Source organism: Lepidochelys kempii, chromosome 10, assembly GCF_965140285.1.
Source record: "Lepidochelys kempii isolate rLepKem1 chromosome 10, rLepKem1.hap1, whole genome shotgun sequence".
In the NCBI taxonomy this organism is placed as follows: domain Eukaryota; kingdom Metazoa; phylum Chordata; order Testudines; family Cheloniidae; genus Lepidochelys; species Lepidochelys kempii.
The window spans coordinates 405,508-426,770 of record NC_136389.1 but is presented as its reverse complement, the minus strand read 5'-3'; the positions used below and the strand labels follow the sequence as shown (position 1 = coordinate 426,770).

The following is a 21,263-nucleotide window of genomic DNA, read 5'->3' as shown; positions in this document are numbered from 1 at the left end:
CCTTCTGAATCTCCAAACAGAAGTTATTGATTGATCCATTGTGTCATTGGAATTCCTTCCAAAGCTTTCTCATTGTGCTCCCCACTTGTGGAACTTTTGACCTTTTACTAGTAGACAGGGTGTGAGATGTTTACTGAAAGCAGATTGGATTGAAATTACAGGCTTAGACATGCCACTGTATGAGGAGTGGTGTGGACGCTGCGCAGCAGGAGCATCAAAAGACAGTGGGTGAAATCCACAAAGGGATTTAGGCATTACTATGATGAGCATCATGGTGCCTAATAATTGGGCTCTTAGAAAATCACAGAAACAACACTCTGATCCACACAGTAAAGTTAGGTGCCTAAATTCCCTATACAATGAACGGGGAGAGGGAGACACCTTGAAATGGAATCGACAAAAATCAGCGCACTAGGCAGCTCCTTGCCTGGTCTAGCCAGTGGGAGAGGCCGTTGTTCTAAGTGCCTTCCCTTTCTCAGAGACAGGCACTTGCATCCAGGCTTCAGGGAGACACCTAGATCTGCTAGAGATCTATGAACAGGAATCTGATTCCTGGTTTAGGCACCTGCCTCATTCCGTGCAAGCACTGCCACCAGCCGTTTTGCAGGTGCTGGCGCAACTGCCTACCTTATAATGTTTAGCCCATTGGTTAGAGTACCTCCGTCTCTCCTGTTTAAGATGGTCCACAGTGGATAAAGAGCATTTGGGCCAGAGAGAGAGTGTAGGAAGGGTTTTGTAGTCCAGTGGTCAGAGCACTCGTTCAGGGGTCAGGAGACCCTGGTTCAAGTCTCCCTGCTCCAATCACTTTCTTTATCCACAGTGGCAAAGCTTCAACAAGAGAGACTGAGAGAGCCCCCACATTAGAATATCCCATAGTTCAAATCCTTTCCTGCTCTGGCAGAGAGCCAAATTGAAGCTGGGTCTCTCACATCCCAGGCAAGTGCTGTAATCACTGGGCTAAAAGTTACGAGGTGGGCCATGGCAGCAACAGCAGCCAACCGCCTCCTCAATCTTTTTTTTTTTTTAGGGGACGTGATCCAGCAGGCACCCTCTGAGTGTGGCTATCAAATCGGGCATGTTAGGCATCTGAGGGCCTGTCTTCCCCTGGGGCTCAGGTGGGAGATGGGTGTCCAACGCCTAGAGTGAGGCAGCAGTGCATATGCCTAAAGACACAAACTTAGGCGCCAAGTGAGTTTAGGTACCAACAGAATTCAGTAGGAGTTTTGTGGATCACAGTGGGGAATCTAGGCACCTAAAAATGGGATTTAGGTACCTAAATCTGTGTAAGCACCTAAGTAGTGTTGTGGATTTTACTCTTTGAACCTCCAAGAGTTCCAGGGTATGCAAGAGAACATAACTGTTGTTACACATCTTATGGGGTGTTCTTAGCTCATCTCTTATGGTGCATGCTGCTTAACCAATAATAAGACCAAATAACTAGGAGTAGTGAGATGAAACTGGCAAATGAAAATTCCTAATAAGATGTGTTTGGATATGGATATAGTTTTAGAGATTATGGAAGCATCATTCCTGGAGACAAATCAAAATTGAAGTGGATGACCTCATATTTATTCTGCTTTGTAAAGTACTTTGAGATCTATGGATGAAAATCTATACAAGAGTTAAATATTATTATTTGTATTAGATTGTGACAAACAGAACACAACCATAAAAGCTAGTGGTGGGAAAAACAATGTATGACATCGAAATGTGACTGGCTTTCTGTCGTGTGTGTACGCAAGTAATAAATTACCTGATTTGTTTTATAGCTTTTGCTTAACATGCTGGTATCTCTAACTCAACTTTGTGACAGTGATGTGTTCGCTGTTACAAACCAAGTAATTTATTGGTTATATTTTTTTAGAGCATGTCATTGTAGCTAATCAGCAGTAAAACTTTAGAATTAAAAGCAGCTTTTCAGTGTTTTATATAAAAATGTTGAATATAGCTTTTTATTAAAAATAGTGACTAAAATTTGTTTTAATAATTTTTCCTTCTGTAGTACGACAATCTCCTGAGTCAGTTTGGTTGCATGCAAGTTTCTGGTTCGGCATCCTCCCATTCACTGTCTGCCCCAGAGACAAGTCACCCACAAATATCAGGGAACATAGAACAGTACATTCACGATCTTGACAATAATTCCTTTGAGTTGGACTTGCAGTTTTCTGAAGATGAGAAGAGGCTACTACTGGCAAAACAGGCTGGTGGAAATCCATGGTAAGATGTTTAAAGTGATTGATCTGTGATTTTTGTGCTGTAATAAGGAATCTACAAAACAGTAAACCATCCATTCTTGCCTTGGTTCATATTCATCTTTATCAGAATCCTAGTAGCTGAACAGTTAATGATTTCATTAGTAATCATGCTTTTCTTGACTAAAGATTTTTGCTAGTACCACTTTAAGAATAATGTGCAATGATAATCTGGAAAATGACGTGTGTGTCATACATACTGGCAGTGGGGTTGTGTTTTCTCTCGGACTCCGTATCAAATGAACTCAGGTAACCAATAAAGAGAGGCTTTTTTTATCTGCTTCTCCTGTAAAATCAATCTGGGGTCTGAAAAACAGTACGATTCTTTGCTTCTCATATATAGGCACCAATAATAGAAGCTCTTCAAGCCAAATTAAACTCAGTTACACCTCCATAACCCCACTGTCTTCAGATTATACCATCAATAACAGTTAGGTGCAATCCATCAATCTTGTCACAGCAGGAATTAAGTTGCAAATAAATTATAACCTACTGATATCTAGCAAATAGTTTTGGGGTAGGAAAGAAGAGGTTGAAATTCATCTAATAATTAAAGTTATAGCCATGGCTCATGGAACAGAGAGGGGAGACCTATAGAGAGAGATGGGAACTTTTTAAAGATTCCAAAGCAATGGATCTTTAGATATATCCCAGATAGATTTGAAAGAAAAAGAAGAAAACAACAAGGGTAGTTGTGGTTACTGGGGGAGGGGTGCTTCTGTAATGACAATTCTTTTTTTCTTTCTTTCTTGTTAGGCACCAGTTTGTAGAAAACAACTTAATACTAAAAATGGGTCCAGTAGATAAAAGAAAGGTAAGTCTCATTATCCTATCTAACACGATGTAAAATGTCTTTGTTCTTATAGTTGCACCTCTGAGAGCTGTATTGCTAAGGAATCTGTCTTTGGAGTTCCCTGATTTGTATAGATTCGTTAGTTCTGTCCCAAATCTATCGTTCCTTTTATAAAAGATGTCATAACATTTCCTAGCAAACAGCTTTTCACAAATTTAATATCCTTTCTTTTTTAAAACAAAAATTATGGTACAGTCTTGGTTGGACGAAAGTTGCAGTCAGATTAGCTGATGGTGCTTCCAATTTGTAATCAGCTATGAATGGAGATGTTTTCTCTCCTCCTTTATCAATCTGATTAGTCCAGCATGACACCTGGTTTTCAGTTGTTCTTGATATGGATGTTTGCTGTGCGTGTTGTTGGGCTGCTAATGTCTGAAACTAGAATACAGGCCATTATTATCCTAAATGTAGTATTTAATCCTTCTGAGGTAGAATGAAACAGTCTTTCATTCTAAGAGCAACTCCACTTTCCTTTCCTCTATCCTCCCAACTTAGGGCTACTCTGTAGAGGGTTCCCTTTACACTGTATTGCTGTGACCAGCCTGCACTTCCACCAGCACACATACAGGTAGGGACACGCCCAGCTGCAGTTCTATGCAGATGCTGTGATCAGCCCTGCATGGGAAGGCTCCAGCTAGGGAATTTCCTATCTACACAAAGCAGATTACTTAGCAAATAAACAAAACACACAAACTAAGCTTAATATACTACACAGATTGGATATGAATAGCAAATTCTCACCCTGGGTGATGATACAAGCAGGCTGCAGATTCTTAAGGGGCAAGCTACGCTTGGATTGCAGCGTGGAATCCCCAGGTGTTCCATTCACAAGCTAAAAATCCCTTTAGCCTGGATCCAGCACTTTCCTCAGTTCAGTCTTTGTTCCTCAGGTGTTTCCAGGAGTCTCTTTGGGTGGGGAGTCAGTGAAGAACCAAGATGTCACTCCCCTGCCTTGTATAGCTTTTGCATATGGGGGGAACCCTTTGTTTCAATGCTTGGTTCCCATGCCAGTCAGTGGAAAAAATACTGATATCCCAAGATGGAGTCCAGCACCAAGAGACCTGGTCACATGTCCCTGTAGTGTGTCAGCAGCCATGACTTGGAGGCTGTCTGCAGTATCCTCAGGAAGGCCCCCAGGTGGGAGATAAGCTTTTTTTTTTTTAAGGCCTATTGTTTTCTCTAATGCCCTTCCCCACCTAGCTTTTCAGAATGAAACCATCTCGTCTAGTGCGCGTTCCCCAGGTGCAAACACATTTGTAATACAGATACATAGTCAATATTCTTAACTTCAGATACAAAAATGGTACATGCACACAAATATGATGATCTTATTCAGTAAATCATAACCTTTCCAATGACACCTCACATGACTTACCTTGCATAATTATGATGTATTTTATGCCATAATCATATCCTAATAATATCACTGTGAAGAACACAGGATACAGTGTCACAAGGTTAACTATTTAAAATGCTGGTTATATTGACACTACAGCAGAAATGCACTGAGACGCATTCAAGAATATAGTCAAGAAGCAGAAATTGTTTATACAGTGCTATGTGAGCTTCACAGACAGACTCAGTCCCTGCCCAAATTACTTACAATGCAAATTACATATGATGTAGGCAAAGACAAAGTGGAGAGTGGAAAAGAAGGGGAACAGGTGAGGAAGGGGCAAACTTTTCATGTAAAGTTAGTGATGTTTTAGTCTAGTTATTTTTAACTTATTTTAAAACCTTTATATTCACTTGTACAGGACTTAGTCTCAGTCCCACAAAGAAACTTCTAAGTGTCTTGTCAGTATTACCTTCCAAATGTTAGTTTAAAAAGGGTGTGTGTGTAATATTAAAAAAAAAACCAAAAAAAAAAAACCATACAAACCAAACAAGGGTAAGTAATGTAATGCTGAGGTTTTTTTATAAAAGGCTCCAAAGGCGAGCCTGGCAATTACAGGCCTAACTTCAGTATCAGGCAAATTAGTTGAAACTATAGTAAAAAAATATATATATATAATTATCTCACACACATGAACACAATATGTTGGGGAAGAGTCAACAGGGCTTTTGTAAAGGGAAATCATGCCTCACCAATCTGTTAGAATTCTTTGAGAGAGTCAGCAAGCACGTGGGCTAGGGTGATGATATAACACAACGACTAGGGGTCACCTGATAAAATTAATAGGCAGCAGGTTTAAAAGAAACATAAGAAAGTGCTTCTTCACACAACACACAGTCAACTTGTGGAACTCGTTGCCGGGGAGGTTGTGAAGCCCAAAAGTATAAATTGGTTCAAAAGAGAATTAGATAAATTTGTGGAGAACAGGTCCATCAACAGCTATTGGCCAAGATGGTCAGGGGTGCAGCCCCATGCTCCACATGTCTCTAAACTTTCAACAGCCCAAAGCAACTGGCACTGACCACGTCACAGACAGAATATTTGGCTAGATGGATCATTAGTCTGACCCTGTATGGCCATTCTTATGTTCTAACATTTTTGAAACTGTAGTAAATTCAGAAACTTACTAGAAGGCCAACTGTGAAATTAGTCAATCTATATTAACTCTGTTTCCATAACAGTGCCCTGAGAGAATAAGCATCCCATATTACTTTATCCATCTATAGTACAAATATTAGTTTTATTAGCACAAATACTAGAATGTATACATTATATAGTGATTGTGCTGCCTGCCAGTACACATACAAGGATTTGACAGCTTCCTGATAAGACAGATAAATACTGAAGGCAGTTGTTCGCCGCTCTTTATTAAGGCTGTGATTCAGGAAAGCATATAAGCAAGTGCTGGAGCCCACTGACATCACTGTGACTTAAGCACATGCTTTAAGAGGGTTTTCAGGCAGGGGAAAGTGAGAAAAACAACACACAGCTCTGAGAGAATAGATCTAATAGTAATATTCAGTTCTTCCTTTGCCTTGATACACTTTGTTGCTGCTACTGTTCTCTTTGTCAGGGATTGTTTGCTCGTCGGCGCCAATTATTGCTCACTGAAGGGCCCCATCTCTATTATGTGGATCCTGTCAACAAAGTTCTGAAAGGAGAAATTCCATGGTCACTAGAGCTACGACCAGAAGCCAAGAATTTTAAGACCTTTTTTGTTCATACAGTAAGTGACTATCTTTAGGCTTTTCCCCAAAAGTCTTAATATAATTTTAATCAATTTTCTTTCAAATTAATTTCCAATAATTTGTTAAACTTTTTGTTGATAGAAATGTTTTCATTGCCTGGGTACTACAAAGATTTGAACAGTTATTCATGAATGCTAGTCTGCTGGTATTATTATATTTTTACAAAGAGGATTGAATTTTTTTTTAATACAAAGAAATATAAACTTTAAATGGATTGTGTGATATAGAAAGAAATGCTTCAAGAGTTTGATTTTCATCTTCGTCTCTTCAAAATAGAGTCAAAGCACTCTTGTATATTGCAGCTGACTAAAATTGTGCCAATGACTTACTGTATCAGTTAATCAGTCTACATATTTTAAATGGAAAAATGTCATTTACTAACTGTACAGTTATCCAGAAATAATGTACATTGCTCTGTTACTACAACTGATATTAATTAATAGGTTCCTGAACAGATTTTTAATCATTTAATTCTGAATTAGTTTTCTTGCTACCAGTAGAATATTTATTGGTCTTTTTTCTGATTCTTGTCTTTTATATGTTCTTGAAAGTGTCATTAAACTATTATTTACTTGTAGCCTAACAGGACATATTACCTGATGGACCCAAGTGGGAATGCTCACAAATGGTGCAAAAAGATACATGAAGTTTGGCGGCACAGATACCATCAGAATGCTGCTAAATAGTAAAGCTCATCCAAAATGTCCCAGTCTCCCTACTTGCTGCTAGAACTCCATGTGCAGCCAATCAGAGGAATCTTCCCAACCCACCTATTATCCATCTCAAGGGGAAGCATATGTCTGAAATATTTTGTTTTTTTTAAAAAAACAACAAACATAAATGGAATTCAGGGTCGCTTTGCTTGCTCTTTGTGCTTCTGTTGAGGCTTCCACATGCATATCGTTGAAGTGAGGATCTTGCTTTTGTGCACTTCAGCTCTATTTCTGCTGCAAACTAATGGATAGACCTTGCATTACCAGCTTCACTTAAGATCAGTTAAAACTGATCTACACGCACACACCCCAGATCATGTACCGGTCCTGCACTTTATGGGGCTGGGATTATTTCTGTGACTCTCAGATTATCATTAAACTGTATTTCATCAGGGAGCTTTTAAATGCTTCTGCTGAGGTGTAACCAGCACCTCCTCTCTTTACTTTACTTCCCCCCCCCCCTTTTTTTTTTTTTTTTTCTAACTGGTATCTGGCATTTGCAGTCAGGCCAGTTGCACCCTTGCATAATTCCTAATATATAGTTCTGGTTGCAGGATTTCCATGGTACTTATTATAATTATGTGAGTAAATCAGATGTATGTGTCTGGCAGTCAGACGCTGATGTTACAGGTTGTAAGAAAGTAAAATGCTGAACGTGGCACTGAAAATTTTCTAAAATTGAAATTTTGGCTTTTGAAGTTCATAAAGTTTTAAACATGGGATTTTAATTTGATGCATTTACAAGTTTAATCAAGGGACAATAAATTACCAGCATGCTTTTAATTAATACTAACTAAATTTAAATTAACCAGTTAGTATAAAATGTTACTATTGAGGTAGTAATTAGACTCTTCAGCTTTTCAGGAGATGAGGACAAGTAGCTTTCTTTCCAGGGTATGCATGTATTGTGCATTTTAGCGGGGCCAACCTATTTACTTGGGTAGAGAAGGAAGAATGAAAACTTTGATGTACAATTGATGACTTGATTTGTCTTTGTATAATGAGATGTACAAATATTGTTGTCCTGGTCATTGGCCAAACAACTTGCAGACCTTTTAGCAATTCTGAAAATATTTTAAATGATTGAAATATAATAAGCTTATACACTAATCTGAATAGTTGAAAGTTCAAATGAAAATGTTTGATACAAAGGAGAAAATGTATGGTACTTTAGTCATATCTATAAATGTTTGTTTCATATCGGTCTGCTTCATCCTTTTCAAATTAAATTGTTAAATTGTTAAATTTCCTGTGACACAGCAAAGACTTTGCTTTGTGCATGTTAAAAGTAACTTCTCTAATAGTGTTTTCCATATATCTGTGCTTCTGGGTAACCAGATCCCCTGGAAAGAGCACGCCCGTGCCTGGACAAAGACATTCCTCCCTCATGTTTAAAGCAGTATAAATACCACACCTATTCACTCATTCATTTTCAGAAATATCTCATATTTGCCCCTTTGCCCTTGAATTGTTTCTGTACAAAGTACTTCTTCCCCCTGGAAGTAACCAAGCAGTGCTAGATTTTCCATATGCACCTAAAGAAGCCTGTTGTGTAACAGTTCAATATGTCAGTATTTTCAGATCCTTAAAAGAGAGTCTGATTAAGTTGCTACTCTCCTCCTAATTCATTTTGAAGAAGTACCAGTGTGCAGTTAGATTCTGTAGTAAAGAATCCACACCAAATCCACACTCTACAACAAAATCGCTGACGTGCATGGTCATATTTTGTGGGCGAGGATGAGGGGGTTCAGTGCCTAATAAGCTCCTGGCATAAAGGGAAAAGTAGAGGATATTCCTCCTGTTAAAATCAGATGCTAGTCTGAAAGTGACTTCACCCCTACTCCAAAGGCAAACCACTTGGCACTAAGTTCTTAGAGTAACTCAGGACTCCTGCAGCTATATTAACTCCATAGCCAACATCACAGCCAAGATAACCTGCTGTTGTGTTTTGTTTTTAGTTTGTGGCAATGGATACCTGTTAGTACCAAAGCTATCCACTTCACCTGTATGTCAACTCTATCTGAGGCAGTGCAGCAGGTTCTGGATTACAAGTCTGTACCACTCTGCTATAGGCAGGTACTATTCTTGCCTTCTGTAGAAGAGCCTGGTTGTAGTGGAGCTGTACAGCAGCTCAAACATATTCACTGCTGTTACTTTAAGTGCAGCATCTCCAAGCATAACACACAGTTTTGCAAAGTGGTGGCTTGTTATGGGGTCTAGCAATGACTTCACTAATTTGAACAGAGGCTAGAATAGCATCAATAAACCTGTTCATTTCAGCAGATTACATGCTTTCTCTAAACACATTTTCTGTAACATCAAATAGTTTAACAACCCCCTCTTGTCATTCAGAAATATCTTCTCCTTTCTGCCCACTGCTTTTTTTAAAAACTGTCCCTGTAACATGTGATCCTGCATACACACTACTTTCACCCAAAGATGGTCTCTTGAGAAAGAAAGCAAGAATGATTGCAGTCATTGCTGTGTAGATAGTAAATGTGAGGGCCTGAAAAGTTGGGTGTTTGCATTGTTGGGTACTTTGCAAAATGACAGTATTGCAATTAGAAACTTCTCCAGGTGGACTCCTGCACTAAGCTCCCTCTCCTCTGCATATTCATGTTCTTCGTTAAGCCATGCTCGGCAGGTAGGGTTATGGCCCATGAAAAAAGTTGAGTAGTTTTAGCTACTATTCTCTATCTAGAACAAGTTACAATATTGAGCACTACCGTCTATGGTAGGTGAAACCTCACAAATAACAATCAGCTTCCAAAAAATGTTTTTTTCATTCTACTTTTTTTCCCCTCAGATTACTTGGACTCAGTCCAAAATGTAATTCACAAACCTTCACTGAGGAATGGACTCTTTTTGCAGTGGAAGGGGGCAAAAGCTGAGCCAGAGGCTTGCCATCCTTCATCTCTGCTTTATTGGAGGAGGGCAAGTCAAGTAAAACTACTTCTCACCCCTATATTTCCCCTCCAGTGAAGAGGAGAATAGGCTAGAAAAGGCTGCTCCTTGCTGTTGCACTTACAGTAGGGGGCCAAAACTATTCTGGGAGAGGCTTCCCTGAGTCACTTCCTGTGGATGGGGGTATAGTAGTGGAAGATTCAGACTATGGGAGGATAAGGCAAAGGCTGTCACGTGGAATGGGTAGAGTCCACATGTTTGTAGCCTGCTTAGGGACATATCATGCTCTGTACTATGGTGGAGGGTTCCTGCATTGGATAGGAATATCTCAGTGTAGGGATGTCCTTATGGACAAAGCAGTTGAGTGCTTTGTGCAGGAGCATGCTCAGTCGTTCATGAGAATGCATGGAGAAAAGTACTAGAGAAGTGCTAAATGGCCTGCTCTAGGGCTGAGAGCAGGTCATTTAGAACTTTCCATACTGTAATCATACGATTTCCAGAGGGGAGAGTGTAGCTGGCCACAAGCAGCCTCTTTGTTCTTGAAGATATTTGGGAAAAGGAGTACAGAGCCTGATTCATTCACTTTCCTTTCCCAGCTACAATTACCAAGATTTCCAGAAAGACTGTGAATCAGTGTGGCTGTGATTCAGATTAGGAGACATTTAGTTTGAGATCAGACTCCCAGAAGGGTACTCAACTCTGGTGATGGGCCTGCTTTCTATTGAATGAAATCTTTTTGAAGAAAAGGCAGTGGGATTGGTGCTAGAAGGCATACTTAACCCACCTTCCTCTCCCCTGGGGACATTGACCCACTCTTGTCTATTGTACAGCTTAAAAAATATCAGGACATGTTCAAGATTCCTGGGCTAGGCTGAGAGTTTGCTGTATCACCATTTGCCTCAATGTCCTAAGCCCTCTTCTGAGCAGGGTTTATTTTAAGGACAGTTAAGTTGTAGCTCACATAAGCATTGTTTTTCAGCTTTAGACGATCTGTTGTATCTGTCACGAGCAGTGTAACACAACAGTCTTAAGAGGTGCTGTACTATCAAAGTTGGAGTCTCTAAGGCATCTTCAGCACTATGCAGCATTGCTCTTGTCCCATAATGCTGTTGAACTGTGTAGCAAATTCTGCTAGATCCAGCCCCAGAAAACTTCCTGGGGGATGGGTAAAAGTATCATATCCATGCTTCAGCTTTTGTGATGTGATATATGAGGGACGGTATGTTGGACACTGACGCCTTCCGTATTGGGCATTTTCAAAGGATCCTGTTGACTTAACCCTCATAAACTGAAGAGAAATCATTTTTTCTATGTGTTAGGTTGACTTTGGAAATCCAAGTTTAATAAATTTCCCCAATTTTAAAATAATATAGACAATAGATGTAAGTCTTCTGCAACCTAGACAACAAACACTGAAAATGTGTGTGCATGTGTGTTTGTATGTATGTGTGAAGTGGGGGGATATTACATGACGCAAATGTTATGAACTGTGGCTGGATGGGCAATATTATACTCAACCACTTCCAACTTTTTACTATTCATGCTGGACTGAGGAGTGTCTTTGTGAAGGGCCATATAAATATTTTGGAGATCTAGGTACTGTTGGCTCAAAAACGTGTCCATAAAGAAGGCAGTGGCTTAAATAATGAAGTTCTTTCACCCCAGATCCTGACTGAGAGCTGAGTATTCCAGCTGGACCGTATAGCTGTAATTCTTCCTATCTATGATGAGATTCTTTGTTAGTCTGGGTAGTTTCCTGTGGGAATAAGACATTCATTAATAATGTCTTAGCTGGGGAAAGGAGGTACATGATTTACTAAAGCTGGGCTTTGTGGATGCTGCACACAACTCTCTCTTTCTCAACCTAGTGTTTTAAAAAGAACTGATGTGTGTACAAATGGGTGTGGTATTTATACTACTTGAAGCATTTGGTGAATACTTCAACCATGTTGTCTTTAGGCCAATATTTTACTAATTAAACTATGAATCACTTCTGCAATGCCTCATGGCCCAGAAAATGTCTGTCCATAGATACTTCCTTCAGTCATCTTGCAGGTAAGTAGTTCTCTTTGACCCAGAGCAGTGTATTTTCAGCTAAAATGAGAAATTTATAATCAAACTGGTAAACTGCATTTCCCCATAACGTGTTTGCACTGTCTTGGAAGAAACACAGCTATAAACAGTGAACAATTTAGAAATGGAAAACCATTTCTTAAACTGTCTGAAGCATGCAGTCCAGTCCATCTGAATGAGCGTGAATGGGGATAGTTGCTCTTTGAAAAGCTTATGTACTGAGTTTGATTGGTACATGGCAAAGTCTCCTAAATTGTGGCAGAACTCACAACTGCTGTATCTAACAAAAAAAACCAAACAAACTAGGAACTATAATCAATTTTGATAGATGTTAGCTGTCTTTCAGGTTGGTGGCAGTCACTTATGATGTGTGTAATATTCTCTACCTGGTTTGTAGCTGTAACTGTGATGTACAGGAAAAGCAAAAAATAAAGAAGCAAACAAAAACAGAAGCAAATAATGCAGTGATATTAGGATAAACATTTTTGTATTTTTATTCTTCTAAGGTTATTTGCTGGTGCGCATTGGCCTCTAGTTCAGTCTGTGTTATTTAAATTCTAATATATGAATTATTTGGATTGAATTCATGTTCGGGGCCATGGTGTTGTATGTATTGATGTACAGCCTTGAATGTGAATAATTATTGTAAACTATATTTTACACCTTTCTCTGGCTTTATTATATAAATTTTCTATTGGTCGATGATTTAATCATATCTCCTAATTTAATGACTGTGTGTTCTCCGCCCGACAGCTCTCTGTGCTGTAGATGTAGCTAGTGACTGGATGATGACGTTTCACTTATGCTCGATAGTCTTGTAATAAAAGCATGTAGGGTCCTAGGCCCTAGGCTCCCGCCTCTTTTTCTGCGCCGCTCGGCAGCGGGCCTGCCGCAGCCTGAGGGGGCTAGCGCCCGCCGTCGCCTGAGGAGCCGCGCCGCGTGGAGGACGAACGTGCCCGCGGCGGGTACTTCCGGCGGATGTCACGTCAGCGTGCGAGACGGGGGGAAAAGAAATCCGAGCGGACACTTCCTGTCTCGAGGAGCCGTGGGGGGGGGGGAGTATGTGACGTGGCTGCGTCGCCCGGCGGGGTCGGTGCTCTCCGGGAGGGGGGCGTGGGAACGGTGAGTCTCGGGGTTGTGCACGTCCAGCTGCGGCGTCGTGGGTCCCGCAAAGGCCGGGGCATGGGGATTGGTATCGGCCGGACCGCTTCCGGCAGGAAGGGCCTGGGGGATCGGTATTGCGACGGGCACTTCCGGTAGGAGGGTGCGCGCGGGAGGGCGTCGGGCGACCGATATCCGGGTTGGACCTTTCCGGCGCTGGCGTGAGGATGGCGGCGGAGAATCACTGCGAGTTCCCGGTTCCCTCCATGGGCGTCCTTGGGCTGGCGGGGACCGGCGGGCCCTGCCGCCGCTGCAGCTCGGGGGCCTCCCCCAGTGGGGTCCCAGGTAAATGGGTCCGGCTGAACGTGGGGGGCACCTGCTTCCTCACCACCCGGCAGACGCTCTGCAGGGACCCCAAGTCCTTCCTCTTCCGCCTCTGCCAAGCCGACCCCGACCTGGACTCGGACAAGGTGAGGCCGACGCAGGGACCCCCGTGATCTGGGCCAACCCGCGCGGGCCGTGGAGGTCCCTCTCTTCTCGCCGCACGGGCTCTGCTTCCAGCCGCATCCGGGTAGGGTTAGGCCAGGGCCCCTCCCTAGACGAGCCAAAGGGGGCTGGGACCTGCTTGTGCTGCGGGGAATCCGGCCCACGTCTTCTTTTTACCACTACCACCGCGTCCTGGGCCCAGGGCGAGAGCGGCACCTAAGATCCCAGCCTGCCCTGGAGTCCAGTCAGGGGAGAGAATGGTCCCCCCTTGTCTCCCAGGACATCCGCACGCTTCCCTGTGCTAGCGCTCTGAGCCATCTCTGTTCTCTCTGTCTCACGACCCCAATTAAAATCCTCTAAGGAGAAACCGCAGGCTTTGAACACGGGAAATCTGAGGTAAAGGTGTCTAGGGGGTGTGGGCCAGGAGGGGTAGGCAGGGCTGGGGATAACCCTGGCAACCTAGAAACATGCCAGGCTTTTTTAGGGGTATTTACTAGTTGTATTCAGAGAAGCTCTGTGTTAATTTTGCTTTGTAATTTACCAACCGAGCCTTTAGTATCCTAAGAGTAAATTAACAATGGGGGACAAAACTCCTTTTTTTTTCTTTGCTGTATAATACTTTAAATTGAAGAGAATCCCATATAGGTTAGAAGGAAGTGTGAAGTTTCATTTCGTGGGAACAGATATACATTTATTTTCTTTTTTCCCCCCCCTTTTCTTTGTTAGTCTTAAAAATGGTAATAGAACATTCAGAGGTGTTTGCAGTACCATAATCCAAGGAGTCCTTTAAGATTATGTAATATGAATCTACTGTTATGAAGCTGTTCAGTTGATCAAGTTGATCGTGGGGGCTGGAACAGGCCAATTCCTACAGACTACCCATATAGTTAATTGGTGTTTGGTTCTTGTATCACACCCATGACCATTTGAAGTGCCCTACAAATCTCTTAAAAGGAGCACAAGGTCTGTGTGAATTTCTAGGTCACTTTTATTTATTGAGTAAGCTTTTATTTGTCATGGTGCATAGATGTTTTATTTAAATCCTGTCAGGTCAATTTTGCATTGTCGTGATCCCATAGTTTACAATTTGTGAATTCTGAAACTGAGTGACGCCATTGCTATACAAAAGATTACATTAAATACAGAAGAAAAGAAAAGCGTATTGGAGGCAAAATCCAAAAGGCTAAGGCACTGAATGAGTAAGGGGAAAAAAAGGCAAGAAGAGGTTGTATAAGTATATTAGGAGAAAAATAGGGAAAGAACAAGTTTAAAGAATATTTAGATAAGTTAAATGTATGTAAATTGACAGAGCCAGATGAAATTCACCTTTGAGTACTTAAGAAACTAGCCAAAGCAATCTCTGAACTTTTAGCAATTGTCTTTGGGAGCTAATGGAGGAAGGGTGAGGTACCAGAGGGCCGGAGAACGGCAAACATAGTAGATAACTTCAAAAAGGGGGAAAACCAGAACTGGGTAATTATAGACACATCAGCTTAACTTTGATACCCAGAAAGATACTGGGACAATCAGTTTATTGTAACCTAAAGGGTAATAAGGAGATGAGTAGTAGTCAACATGGATTTATCAAGAACAAATAATGTCAAACGAAGCTTATTTTCTTCTTTGATAAATTAACTGACCTAGTGCATGGAGAGGAAGCAATAAATAGGACATATACAGTCTTTAGTAAGGCATTTGACCCTGTCCCATATGACAGTCTCATAAACAAATTAGGGAAATTAAATTTAGATGGAAATATTATAAGATAGGTGCATAACTGGTTCAAAGGCTATTTCCAAGGAGTAGATATCAATGGCTTTCTGTCAAACTGGGGGATATACGTTTCTCTTGGGTCCACACTGTTCAGTATTTTCATTAACGACTTTGATAGAGTGGAGAGTATGCTTATGAATCTGTTGTGGTGATGTTTAAACCATTTCTTTGCCTGAAATGATGCAAATTAGTAATTGGTGTGTAGTTCATAACAAGATGACAGAGTGCTGCTAATCAAACTATTATGTAAGAGCACAGGCTATCAGACGTCGGTGTGTTAATCTCTAATAACAAACACGTGTTATCTCATTGCTGTATATGTTGGTACCACTCACCATTCCTGGGGGAATTCTGCACCACTGCGCACGTGCATAATTAATGAGCCAGACATTTTTAATTTTTTGCGTACAAAAAAAGCTTCTGCCGGAAAGTTGCTTCAGTCCTGTCTTTTGCCCACCAGAGAGTGCTAAGGCGCTAGAAAAGGGGGAAGGGATAGATCAGTGGTTTGAGCATTGGCCTGCTAAACCCAGGGTTATGAGTTCAATCCTTGAAGGGGCCATAAAGGGATCTGGGGCAAAAATTGGGGATTGGTCCTGCTTTGAGCAGGGGGTTGGACTAGATGACCTCCTGAGGTCCCTTCCAACCCTGATATTCTATGGACAGAGCAGCCTCAGCAGAAAATAACTTGGGCTGGAAAGTTGCTGCAGTTCTGCCTTTTGTCCACCAGAGGGCACTATGGTGATAGAACAGAGCAGCAGCAGCTTTTGGGGTAGAGAAAGAGCCTGCCTTCTTCACAGCGATTGTTACGCGCAGGTCGGGAGACAGACATTTTGTGGTGCTGCTGGGGGCTCAGATGGGGCTCGTAAGGGCTAGTGGGGGAGGACAGACTGGGGAAGGAGCTGAATGGGAGTGGAGGTGCAGGGTTACATGGGGATGGGGGAGGGGATGCCTGACTGAATGAGAAAAGCTAAGAGTCAGCCAGGGTCTGCATGGGGGAAGCTTCCTAACAATTTCCCGTCCAAAAAACCCTGTTCCACACTTCTCCCATCCCATCCCACTTTTACCAACACCATCCAAGTTCACACTCAGGCTGCTTCCTAGCAATTACTTCCCTCTCCCTCAGCTCCTCTGTTACCCCTGACTCCCCCAAGTCTTTGCATTGCTTCTCAGGGATGTGGGAAATACAGTTATGTATTGTACTTTAAATGAATTATTAATATGCCTCGTAAGGAATCTATTTGTCAAAAAACATTGCCTGAATCTTTTTTGTTTTCTGTATGGTTACAGATATACTTACTGACAGGTATTTTGAAATAAATGACCAAAAATAATTGAAACTGGTGTGATTTGTATTGTGTTATTTTGACAAATAAAATAGGCAGAATTTTGCAGAATTTGAAAATACTGTGTACAGAATTTATTTTTTGTTTTGCTTTTTGGCACAGAATTCTCCCAGGAGTAACTCACTAGTAGTGACTCAACTAGAAGGTTGAAGTCAGGCTGAAATTGAAGATGAGAATGTAGGTCTGGCAGGCCTTTTGCAGTGACTGGGCAGTTTGTAAAATGCACGTAAAATAGACATTAGTTATCTTGTACTTAGCATTAAATTGTACACTCAAATATGACATTCTCAAAATCAGAAAAATTTAGAGTATTTTGTACATATGTAAGGGATGAACATTTTTAGTAAAGGACGGGAAATATGGGGAAAATTACAGTAGTGAAAATCCATCTTTGAAAAGATTCTGCTCTTAGGATATGCTTGTAGATAGCACCACAGCCCAGAAATCTATGGAAATTGATTATAAGTCTCTACAAATCTATAAGTATTTACATGGGGAACAAATATTTAGTAATGGGCTCTTCAATCTAGCAGACAAAAGGTATAGCATAATCCAGTAGCTGAAACTTGAAGCTAGACAAATTCAGATGGGAAATAAGGTGTAAATTTTTAATGGTGAGAGTAATTACTGAAACAGTTTACCAAGGGTCACAGTGGATTCTCCATCACTGGCAATTTTAAAATCAGGATTGGATGTTTTTGTAAAAGATCTGGTCTAGGAATTATTTTGGGGAAATTCTATGGCCTGTGTCATACAGGAGATCAGACTAGATGGTCACAGTCATCCCTTCTTACCTTGGAATCTGTGACTGTGGGTGGGGGTGGATTTCATCTTACTTTGGAACAGTTTATATGTGTGTGTCAGAAGGATGGGCCCATGTACCTTCTCAACAGTGAGGCAGCACATCTTCTGATTCATCTGCTTCCAGTTGGTCAGAAATGTCTTTTCAGTACTACCAATAGAGTGATTGAGAGCAAATAGTTTTTTCTACAGTGATAGCTAAAGTTAGTATTTTACGTATATACATTTTTATGCAGTGAAGAGTTGGTTACATGGGCTGATATTTAACCAGTTGATATGCAAGTAGTTAAAGGCAGCCATTATTACCATTTTATTAAACTTAGTTGTGTCTTTGGTCTCCTGCTGCATAAACAGTCCATATCCTTTCCAAACAAGGAGGCCATTAATACAACTGGAGGACTCTATTTTGCTCTCTCCATGTCTGGATCCATCTCCAGGTTAGCCGAACCCAAGACCAATATGATCTCTCCCCCGCTTCCCCATGCTGAGGATCCCTGTAGTGAAGTGATGACTCACCGGTGCGGTGCCTCCTGCAGGTCATCTGGGAATTAGCTCTTTTCCAGCGTACGGAGCATCCTCTGCAGGCTGGTGTCTCACCTGCTACTAGTGCCCGTGTCCCTCCCAGACCCCGGTGCCTCTTTACCTCGGGGTTCTGCTCCCAGCAGTACCCCATTACTCTGGGTTTTCCCTCCCAGGGGAATCCCCAACCCTCTAAACCCACCTTGCCTCAGTGGCTACTGACAGGCATCATCTAGCCCCCTTTCACTGGAGTGGACTGCAGTCTATAATGGCCACTCATCATTGGCAAGGGAGTTGGACCAGCTGCCTCTGCCTATCCCCAGGCTGGACCTCTGTAGCCCCAGTACCTCTGTAGGCCTTCAACATGGCCTGCAGCCTGGGGTTTTACCATGCTGGAACTCCCCAGCACTGCTCCAGTTCAGCTACCTTCATCTCAGGCAGCTAGCCCTTCTCCCTCTAGGGCTAGAGTGAGACTCCTCCATCTCCTGGCCCCACAGCCCTCTTGTCAGGGCCAGATGGGCCCTAATTGAGCTGGCCACAGCCGTGGCTGCTTCCCCAATCAGCCTAGTTTGGCTGCTTTCAATCCCTGTTCTCCAGGAGTGGGGCAGCTGCCCCACTACAATCCCCCTGGAGCACAGAATTCCCCTCTGAATGCTACAGAGTTGTAGGCTCTGGAGGGTCCTCAGTTCACTACTCCTAAAACTATGCCTTCCTTTGTTCCCCTTCAACACAGATTACTTTCGTATAACCCTTTTTGTCAGGGTTTCAAGCTCCACCTTCTTTGTATTCTTAATGGGAACCATTGATATCCACTTTGTCCTTTCAGCACCTGTCCTCTATAGCCAACTAACCTTCCTGGGCAAGTTTCAGAGTGGTATCCATGTTGTTCTTCCTGGGCAACACAGCCTCGGGGTCTGCAATCTAAGAGGCAAGTTCTTAGTGTTTCCCCACCATATTGTACTAACCCCAGTGAGATCAGTTTCTAAGCCTATCAAAGCACATCTGCCCCTTAGAAGTTGATTCCAAATTCTCAGGTAATTAAGAGCATGTTCCTGAGGAAGAGGCTATAAGCTACAATCCAAACAACTCCTCTTTTTCCCCAGAGGATGTGGTAACACACATCATTGATGTCACCCTGGAAAAGCTAAATCCTTCCCAGACTTGCTCACTAGAGTTGTGAATGCACTCAGTTTGATGCTTCCAGATGTCAAGAAAAGACTTGTAGATTAGTTGGCATCTTGGAACTGAATTTATTAGTCAGAGTGGCTGAAGTCTGTGGCTGCAGTGCTAAACAACCAGTGGGGCCCCTGGATTATCGAGATACAAAAGGAGCACTTAAAGACGATAAAGTAATCGTGGAGAAACTAAATGAATTCTTTGCTTCCGTCTTCACGGCTGAGGATGTTAGGGAGATTCCCAAACCTGAGCCGTCTGTTGTAAGTGACAAATATGAGGAATTGTCACCGATTGAAGTGACAGTAGAGGAGGTTTTGAAATTAATTGAGAAACTTAACAGGAACAAGTCACCGGGACCAGACAGCATTCACCCAAGAGTTCTGAAAGAACTCCAATGTGAAATTGCAGAGCTATTAACTATGGTTTGTAACCTGTCCTTTAAATCAGCTACTGCACCCAATGACTGGAAGATAGCTAATGTAAGGCCAATATTTAAGAAGGGCTCTAGAGGTGATTCTGGCAATTACAGACCGGTAAGTCTAACGTCAGTACTGGGCAAATTAGTTGAAACAATAGTAAAGAATAAAATTGTTAGACACATAGAAGAGCATAAATTGTTGTGTGTCAACGTGGTTTCTGTAAAGGGAGATCATGTCTTACCAATCTATTAGAGTTCTTTGCGGGGGGTCAACAAATATGTGGACAAGGGGGATCCAGTGGACATAGTGTACTTAGATTTCCAGAAAGTCTTTGACAAGGCCCCTCATCACAGGCTCTTATATAAATTAAGTTGTTATGGGATAAGAGGGAAGATTTCATGGATTGAGAACTGGTTAAATGACAGGGAACAAAGGGTAGGAATAAATGGTAAATTTTCAGAATGGAGAGGGTTTATTAGTGGTGTTCCCCGAGGGTCAGTCCTAGGACCAATCCTATTAAACTTATTCATAAATGATCTGGAGAAAGGGGTAAACAGTGAGGTGGCAAAGTTTGCAGATGATACTAAACTGCTCAAGATAGTTAAGACCAAAGCAGACTGTGAAGAACTTCAAAAAGATCTTACAAAACTAAGTGACTGGGCAACAAAATGGCAAATGAAATTTCATGTGGATAAATGTAAAGTAATGCACGCTGGAAAAAATACCCCCAACTATACAAACAATATGATGGGGGCTAAGTTAGCTACAACTAATCAGGAGAAAGATCTTGGGGTCATCATGGATAGTTCTCTGAAGACATCCATGCAGTGTGCAGCGGCAGTCAAAAAAGCAAACGGGATGTTACGAATCATTAAAAAAGGGATAGAGAATAAGACAGAGAATATCTTATTGTCCTTATATAAATCCATGGTACGCCCACATCTTGAATACTGCGTACAGATGTGGTCCCCTTATTTCAAAAAAGATATACTGGCATTAGAAAAGGTTCAGAAAAGGGCAACTAAAATGATTAGGGGTTTGGAACGGGTCCCATGTGAGGAGAGATTAAAGAGGCTAGGACTTTTCAGCTGGGAAAAGAGGAGACTAAGTGGGGATATGATAGAGGTCTATAAAATCATGAGTGGTGTGGAGAAAGTGAATAAGGAAAAGTTATTTACTTGTTCCCATAATATAAGAACTAGGGGCCACCAAATTAAATTAATGGGTAGCAGGTTTAAAACAAATAAAAGGAAGTTACGGATACGGACCCTGGACTTCAGGAAAGCAGACTTCGACTCCCTCAGGGAACGGATGGCCAGGATCCCCTGGGGGACTAACTTGAAGGGGAAAGGAGTCCAGGAGAGCTGGCTGTATTTCAAGGAATCCCTGTTGAGGTTACAGGGACAAACCATCCCGATGAGTCGAAAGAATAGTAAATATGGCAGGCGACCAACTTGGCTTAATGGTGAAATCCTAGCGGATCTTAAACATAAAAAAGAAGCTTACAAGAAGTGGAAGGTTGGACATATGACCAGGGAAGAGTATAAAAATATTGCTCAGGCATGTAGGAATGTTATCAGGAGGGCCAAATCGCACCTGGAGCTGCAGCTAGCCAGAGATGTCAAGAGTAACAAGAAGGGTTTCTTCAGGTATGTTGGCAACAAGAAGAAAGCCAAGGAATGTGTGGGCCCCTTACTGAATGAGGG

General features: G+C 41.9%; 2 protein-coding genes across 12 annotated transcripts in view; both read left to right on the top strand.

Annotated features, from left to right (window-relative positions):
- Nucleotides 1-12,781, top strand: part of PDPK1 (3-phosphoinositide dependent protein kinase 1) — a 96,788-nt gene extending 84,007 nt beyond the window's left edge. For 9 of the 10 annotated variants that reach the window (XM_078854492.1, XM_078854490.1, XM_078854487.1 and 6 more), the window contains 4 exons: nt 2,003-2,217; nt 3,009-3,066; nt 6,075-6,227; nt 6,828-12,781. In XM_078854492.1, coding sequence (XP_078710618.1) covers nt 2,003-2,217; nt 3,009-3,066; nt 6,075-6,227; nt 6,828-6,935 — 534 coding nt within the window. In that variant the 3' untranslated portion in view covers nt 6,936-12,781. The other variant, XM_078854491.1, reaches the window with a different exon arrangement.
- Nucleotides 12,782-13,217: 436 nt separating this feature from the next.
- Nucleotides 13,218-21,263, top strand: part of LOC140918024 (BTB/POZ domain-containing protein KCTD5) — a 68,382-nt gene continuing 60,336 nt past the window's right edge. Inside the window, exon 1 of one of the 2 annotated variants that reach the window (XM_073361566.2) lies at nt 13,218-13,510. In XM_073361566.2, coding sequence (XP_073217667.1) covers nt 13,268-13,510 — 243 coding nt within the window. In that variant the 5' untranslated portion in view covers nt 13,218-13,267. The remainder of the gene's footprint in view (nt 13,511-21,263) is intronic. The other variant, XM_073361567.2, reaches the window with a different exon arrangement.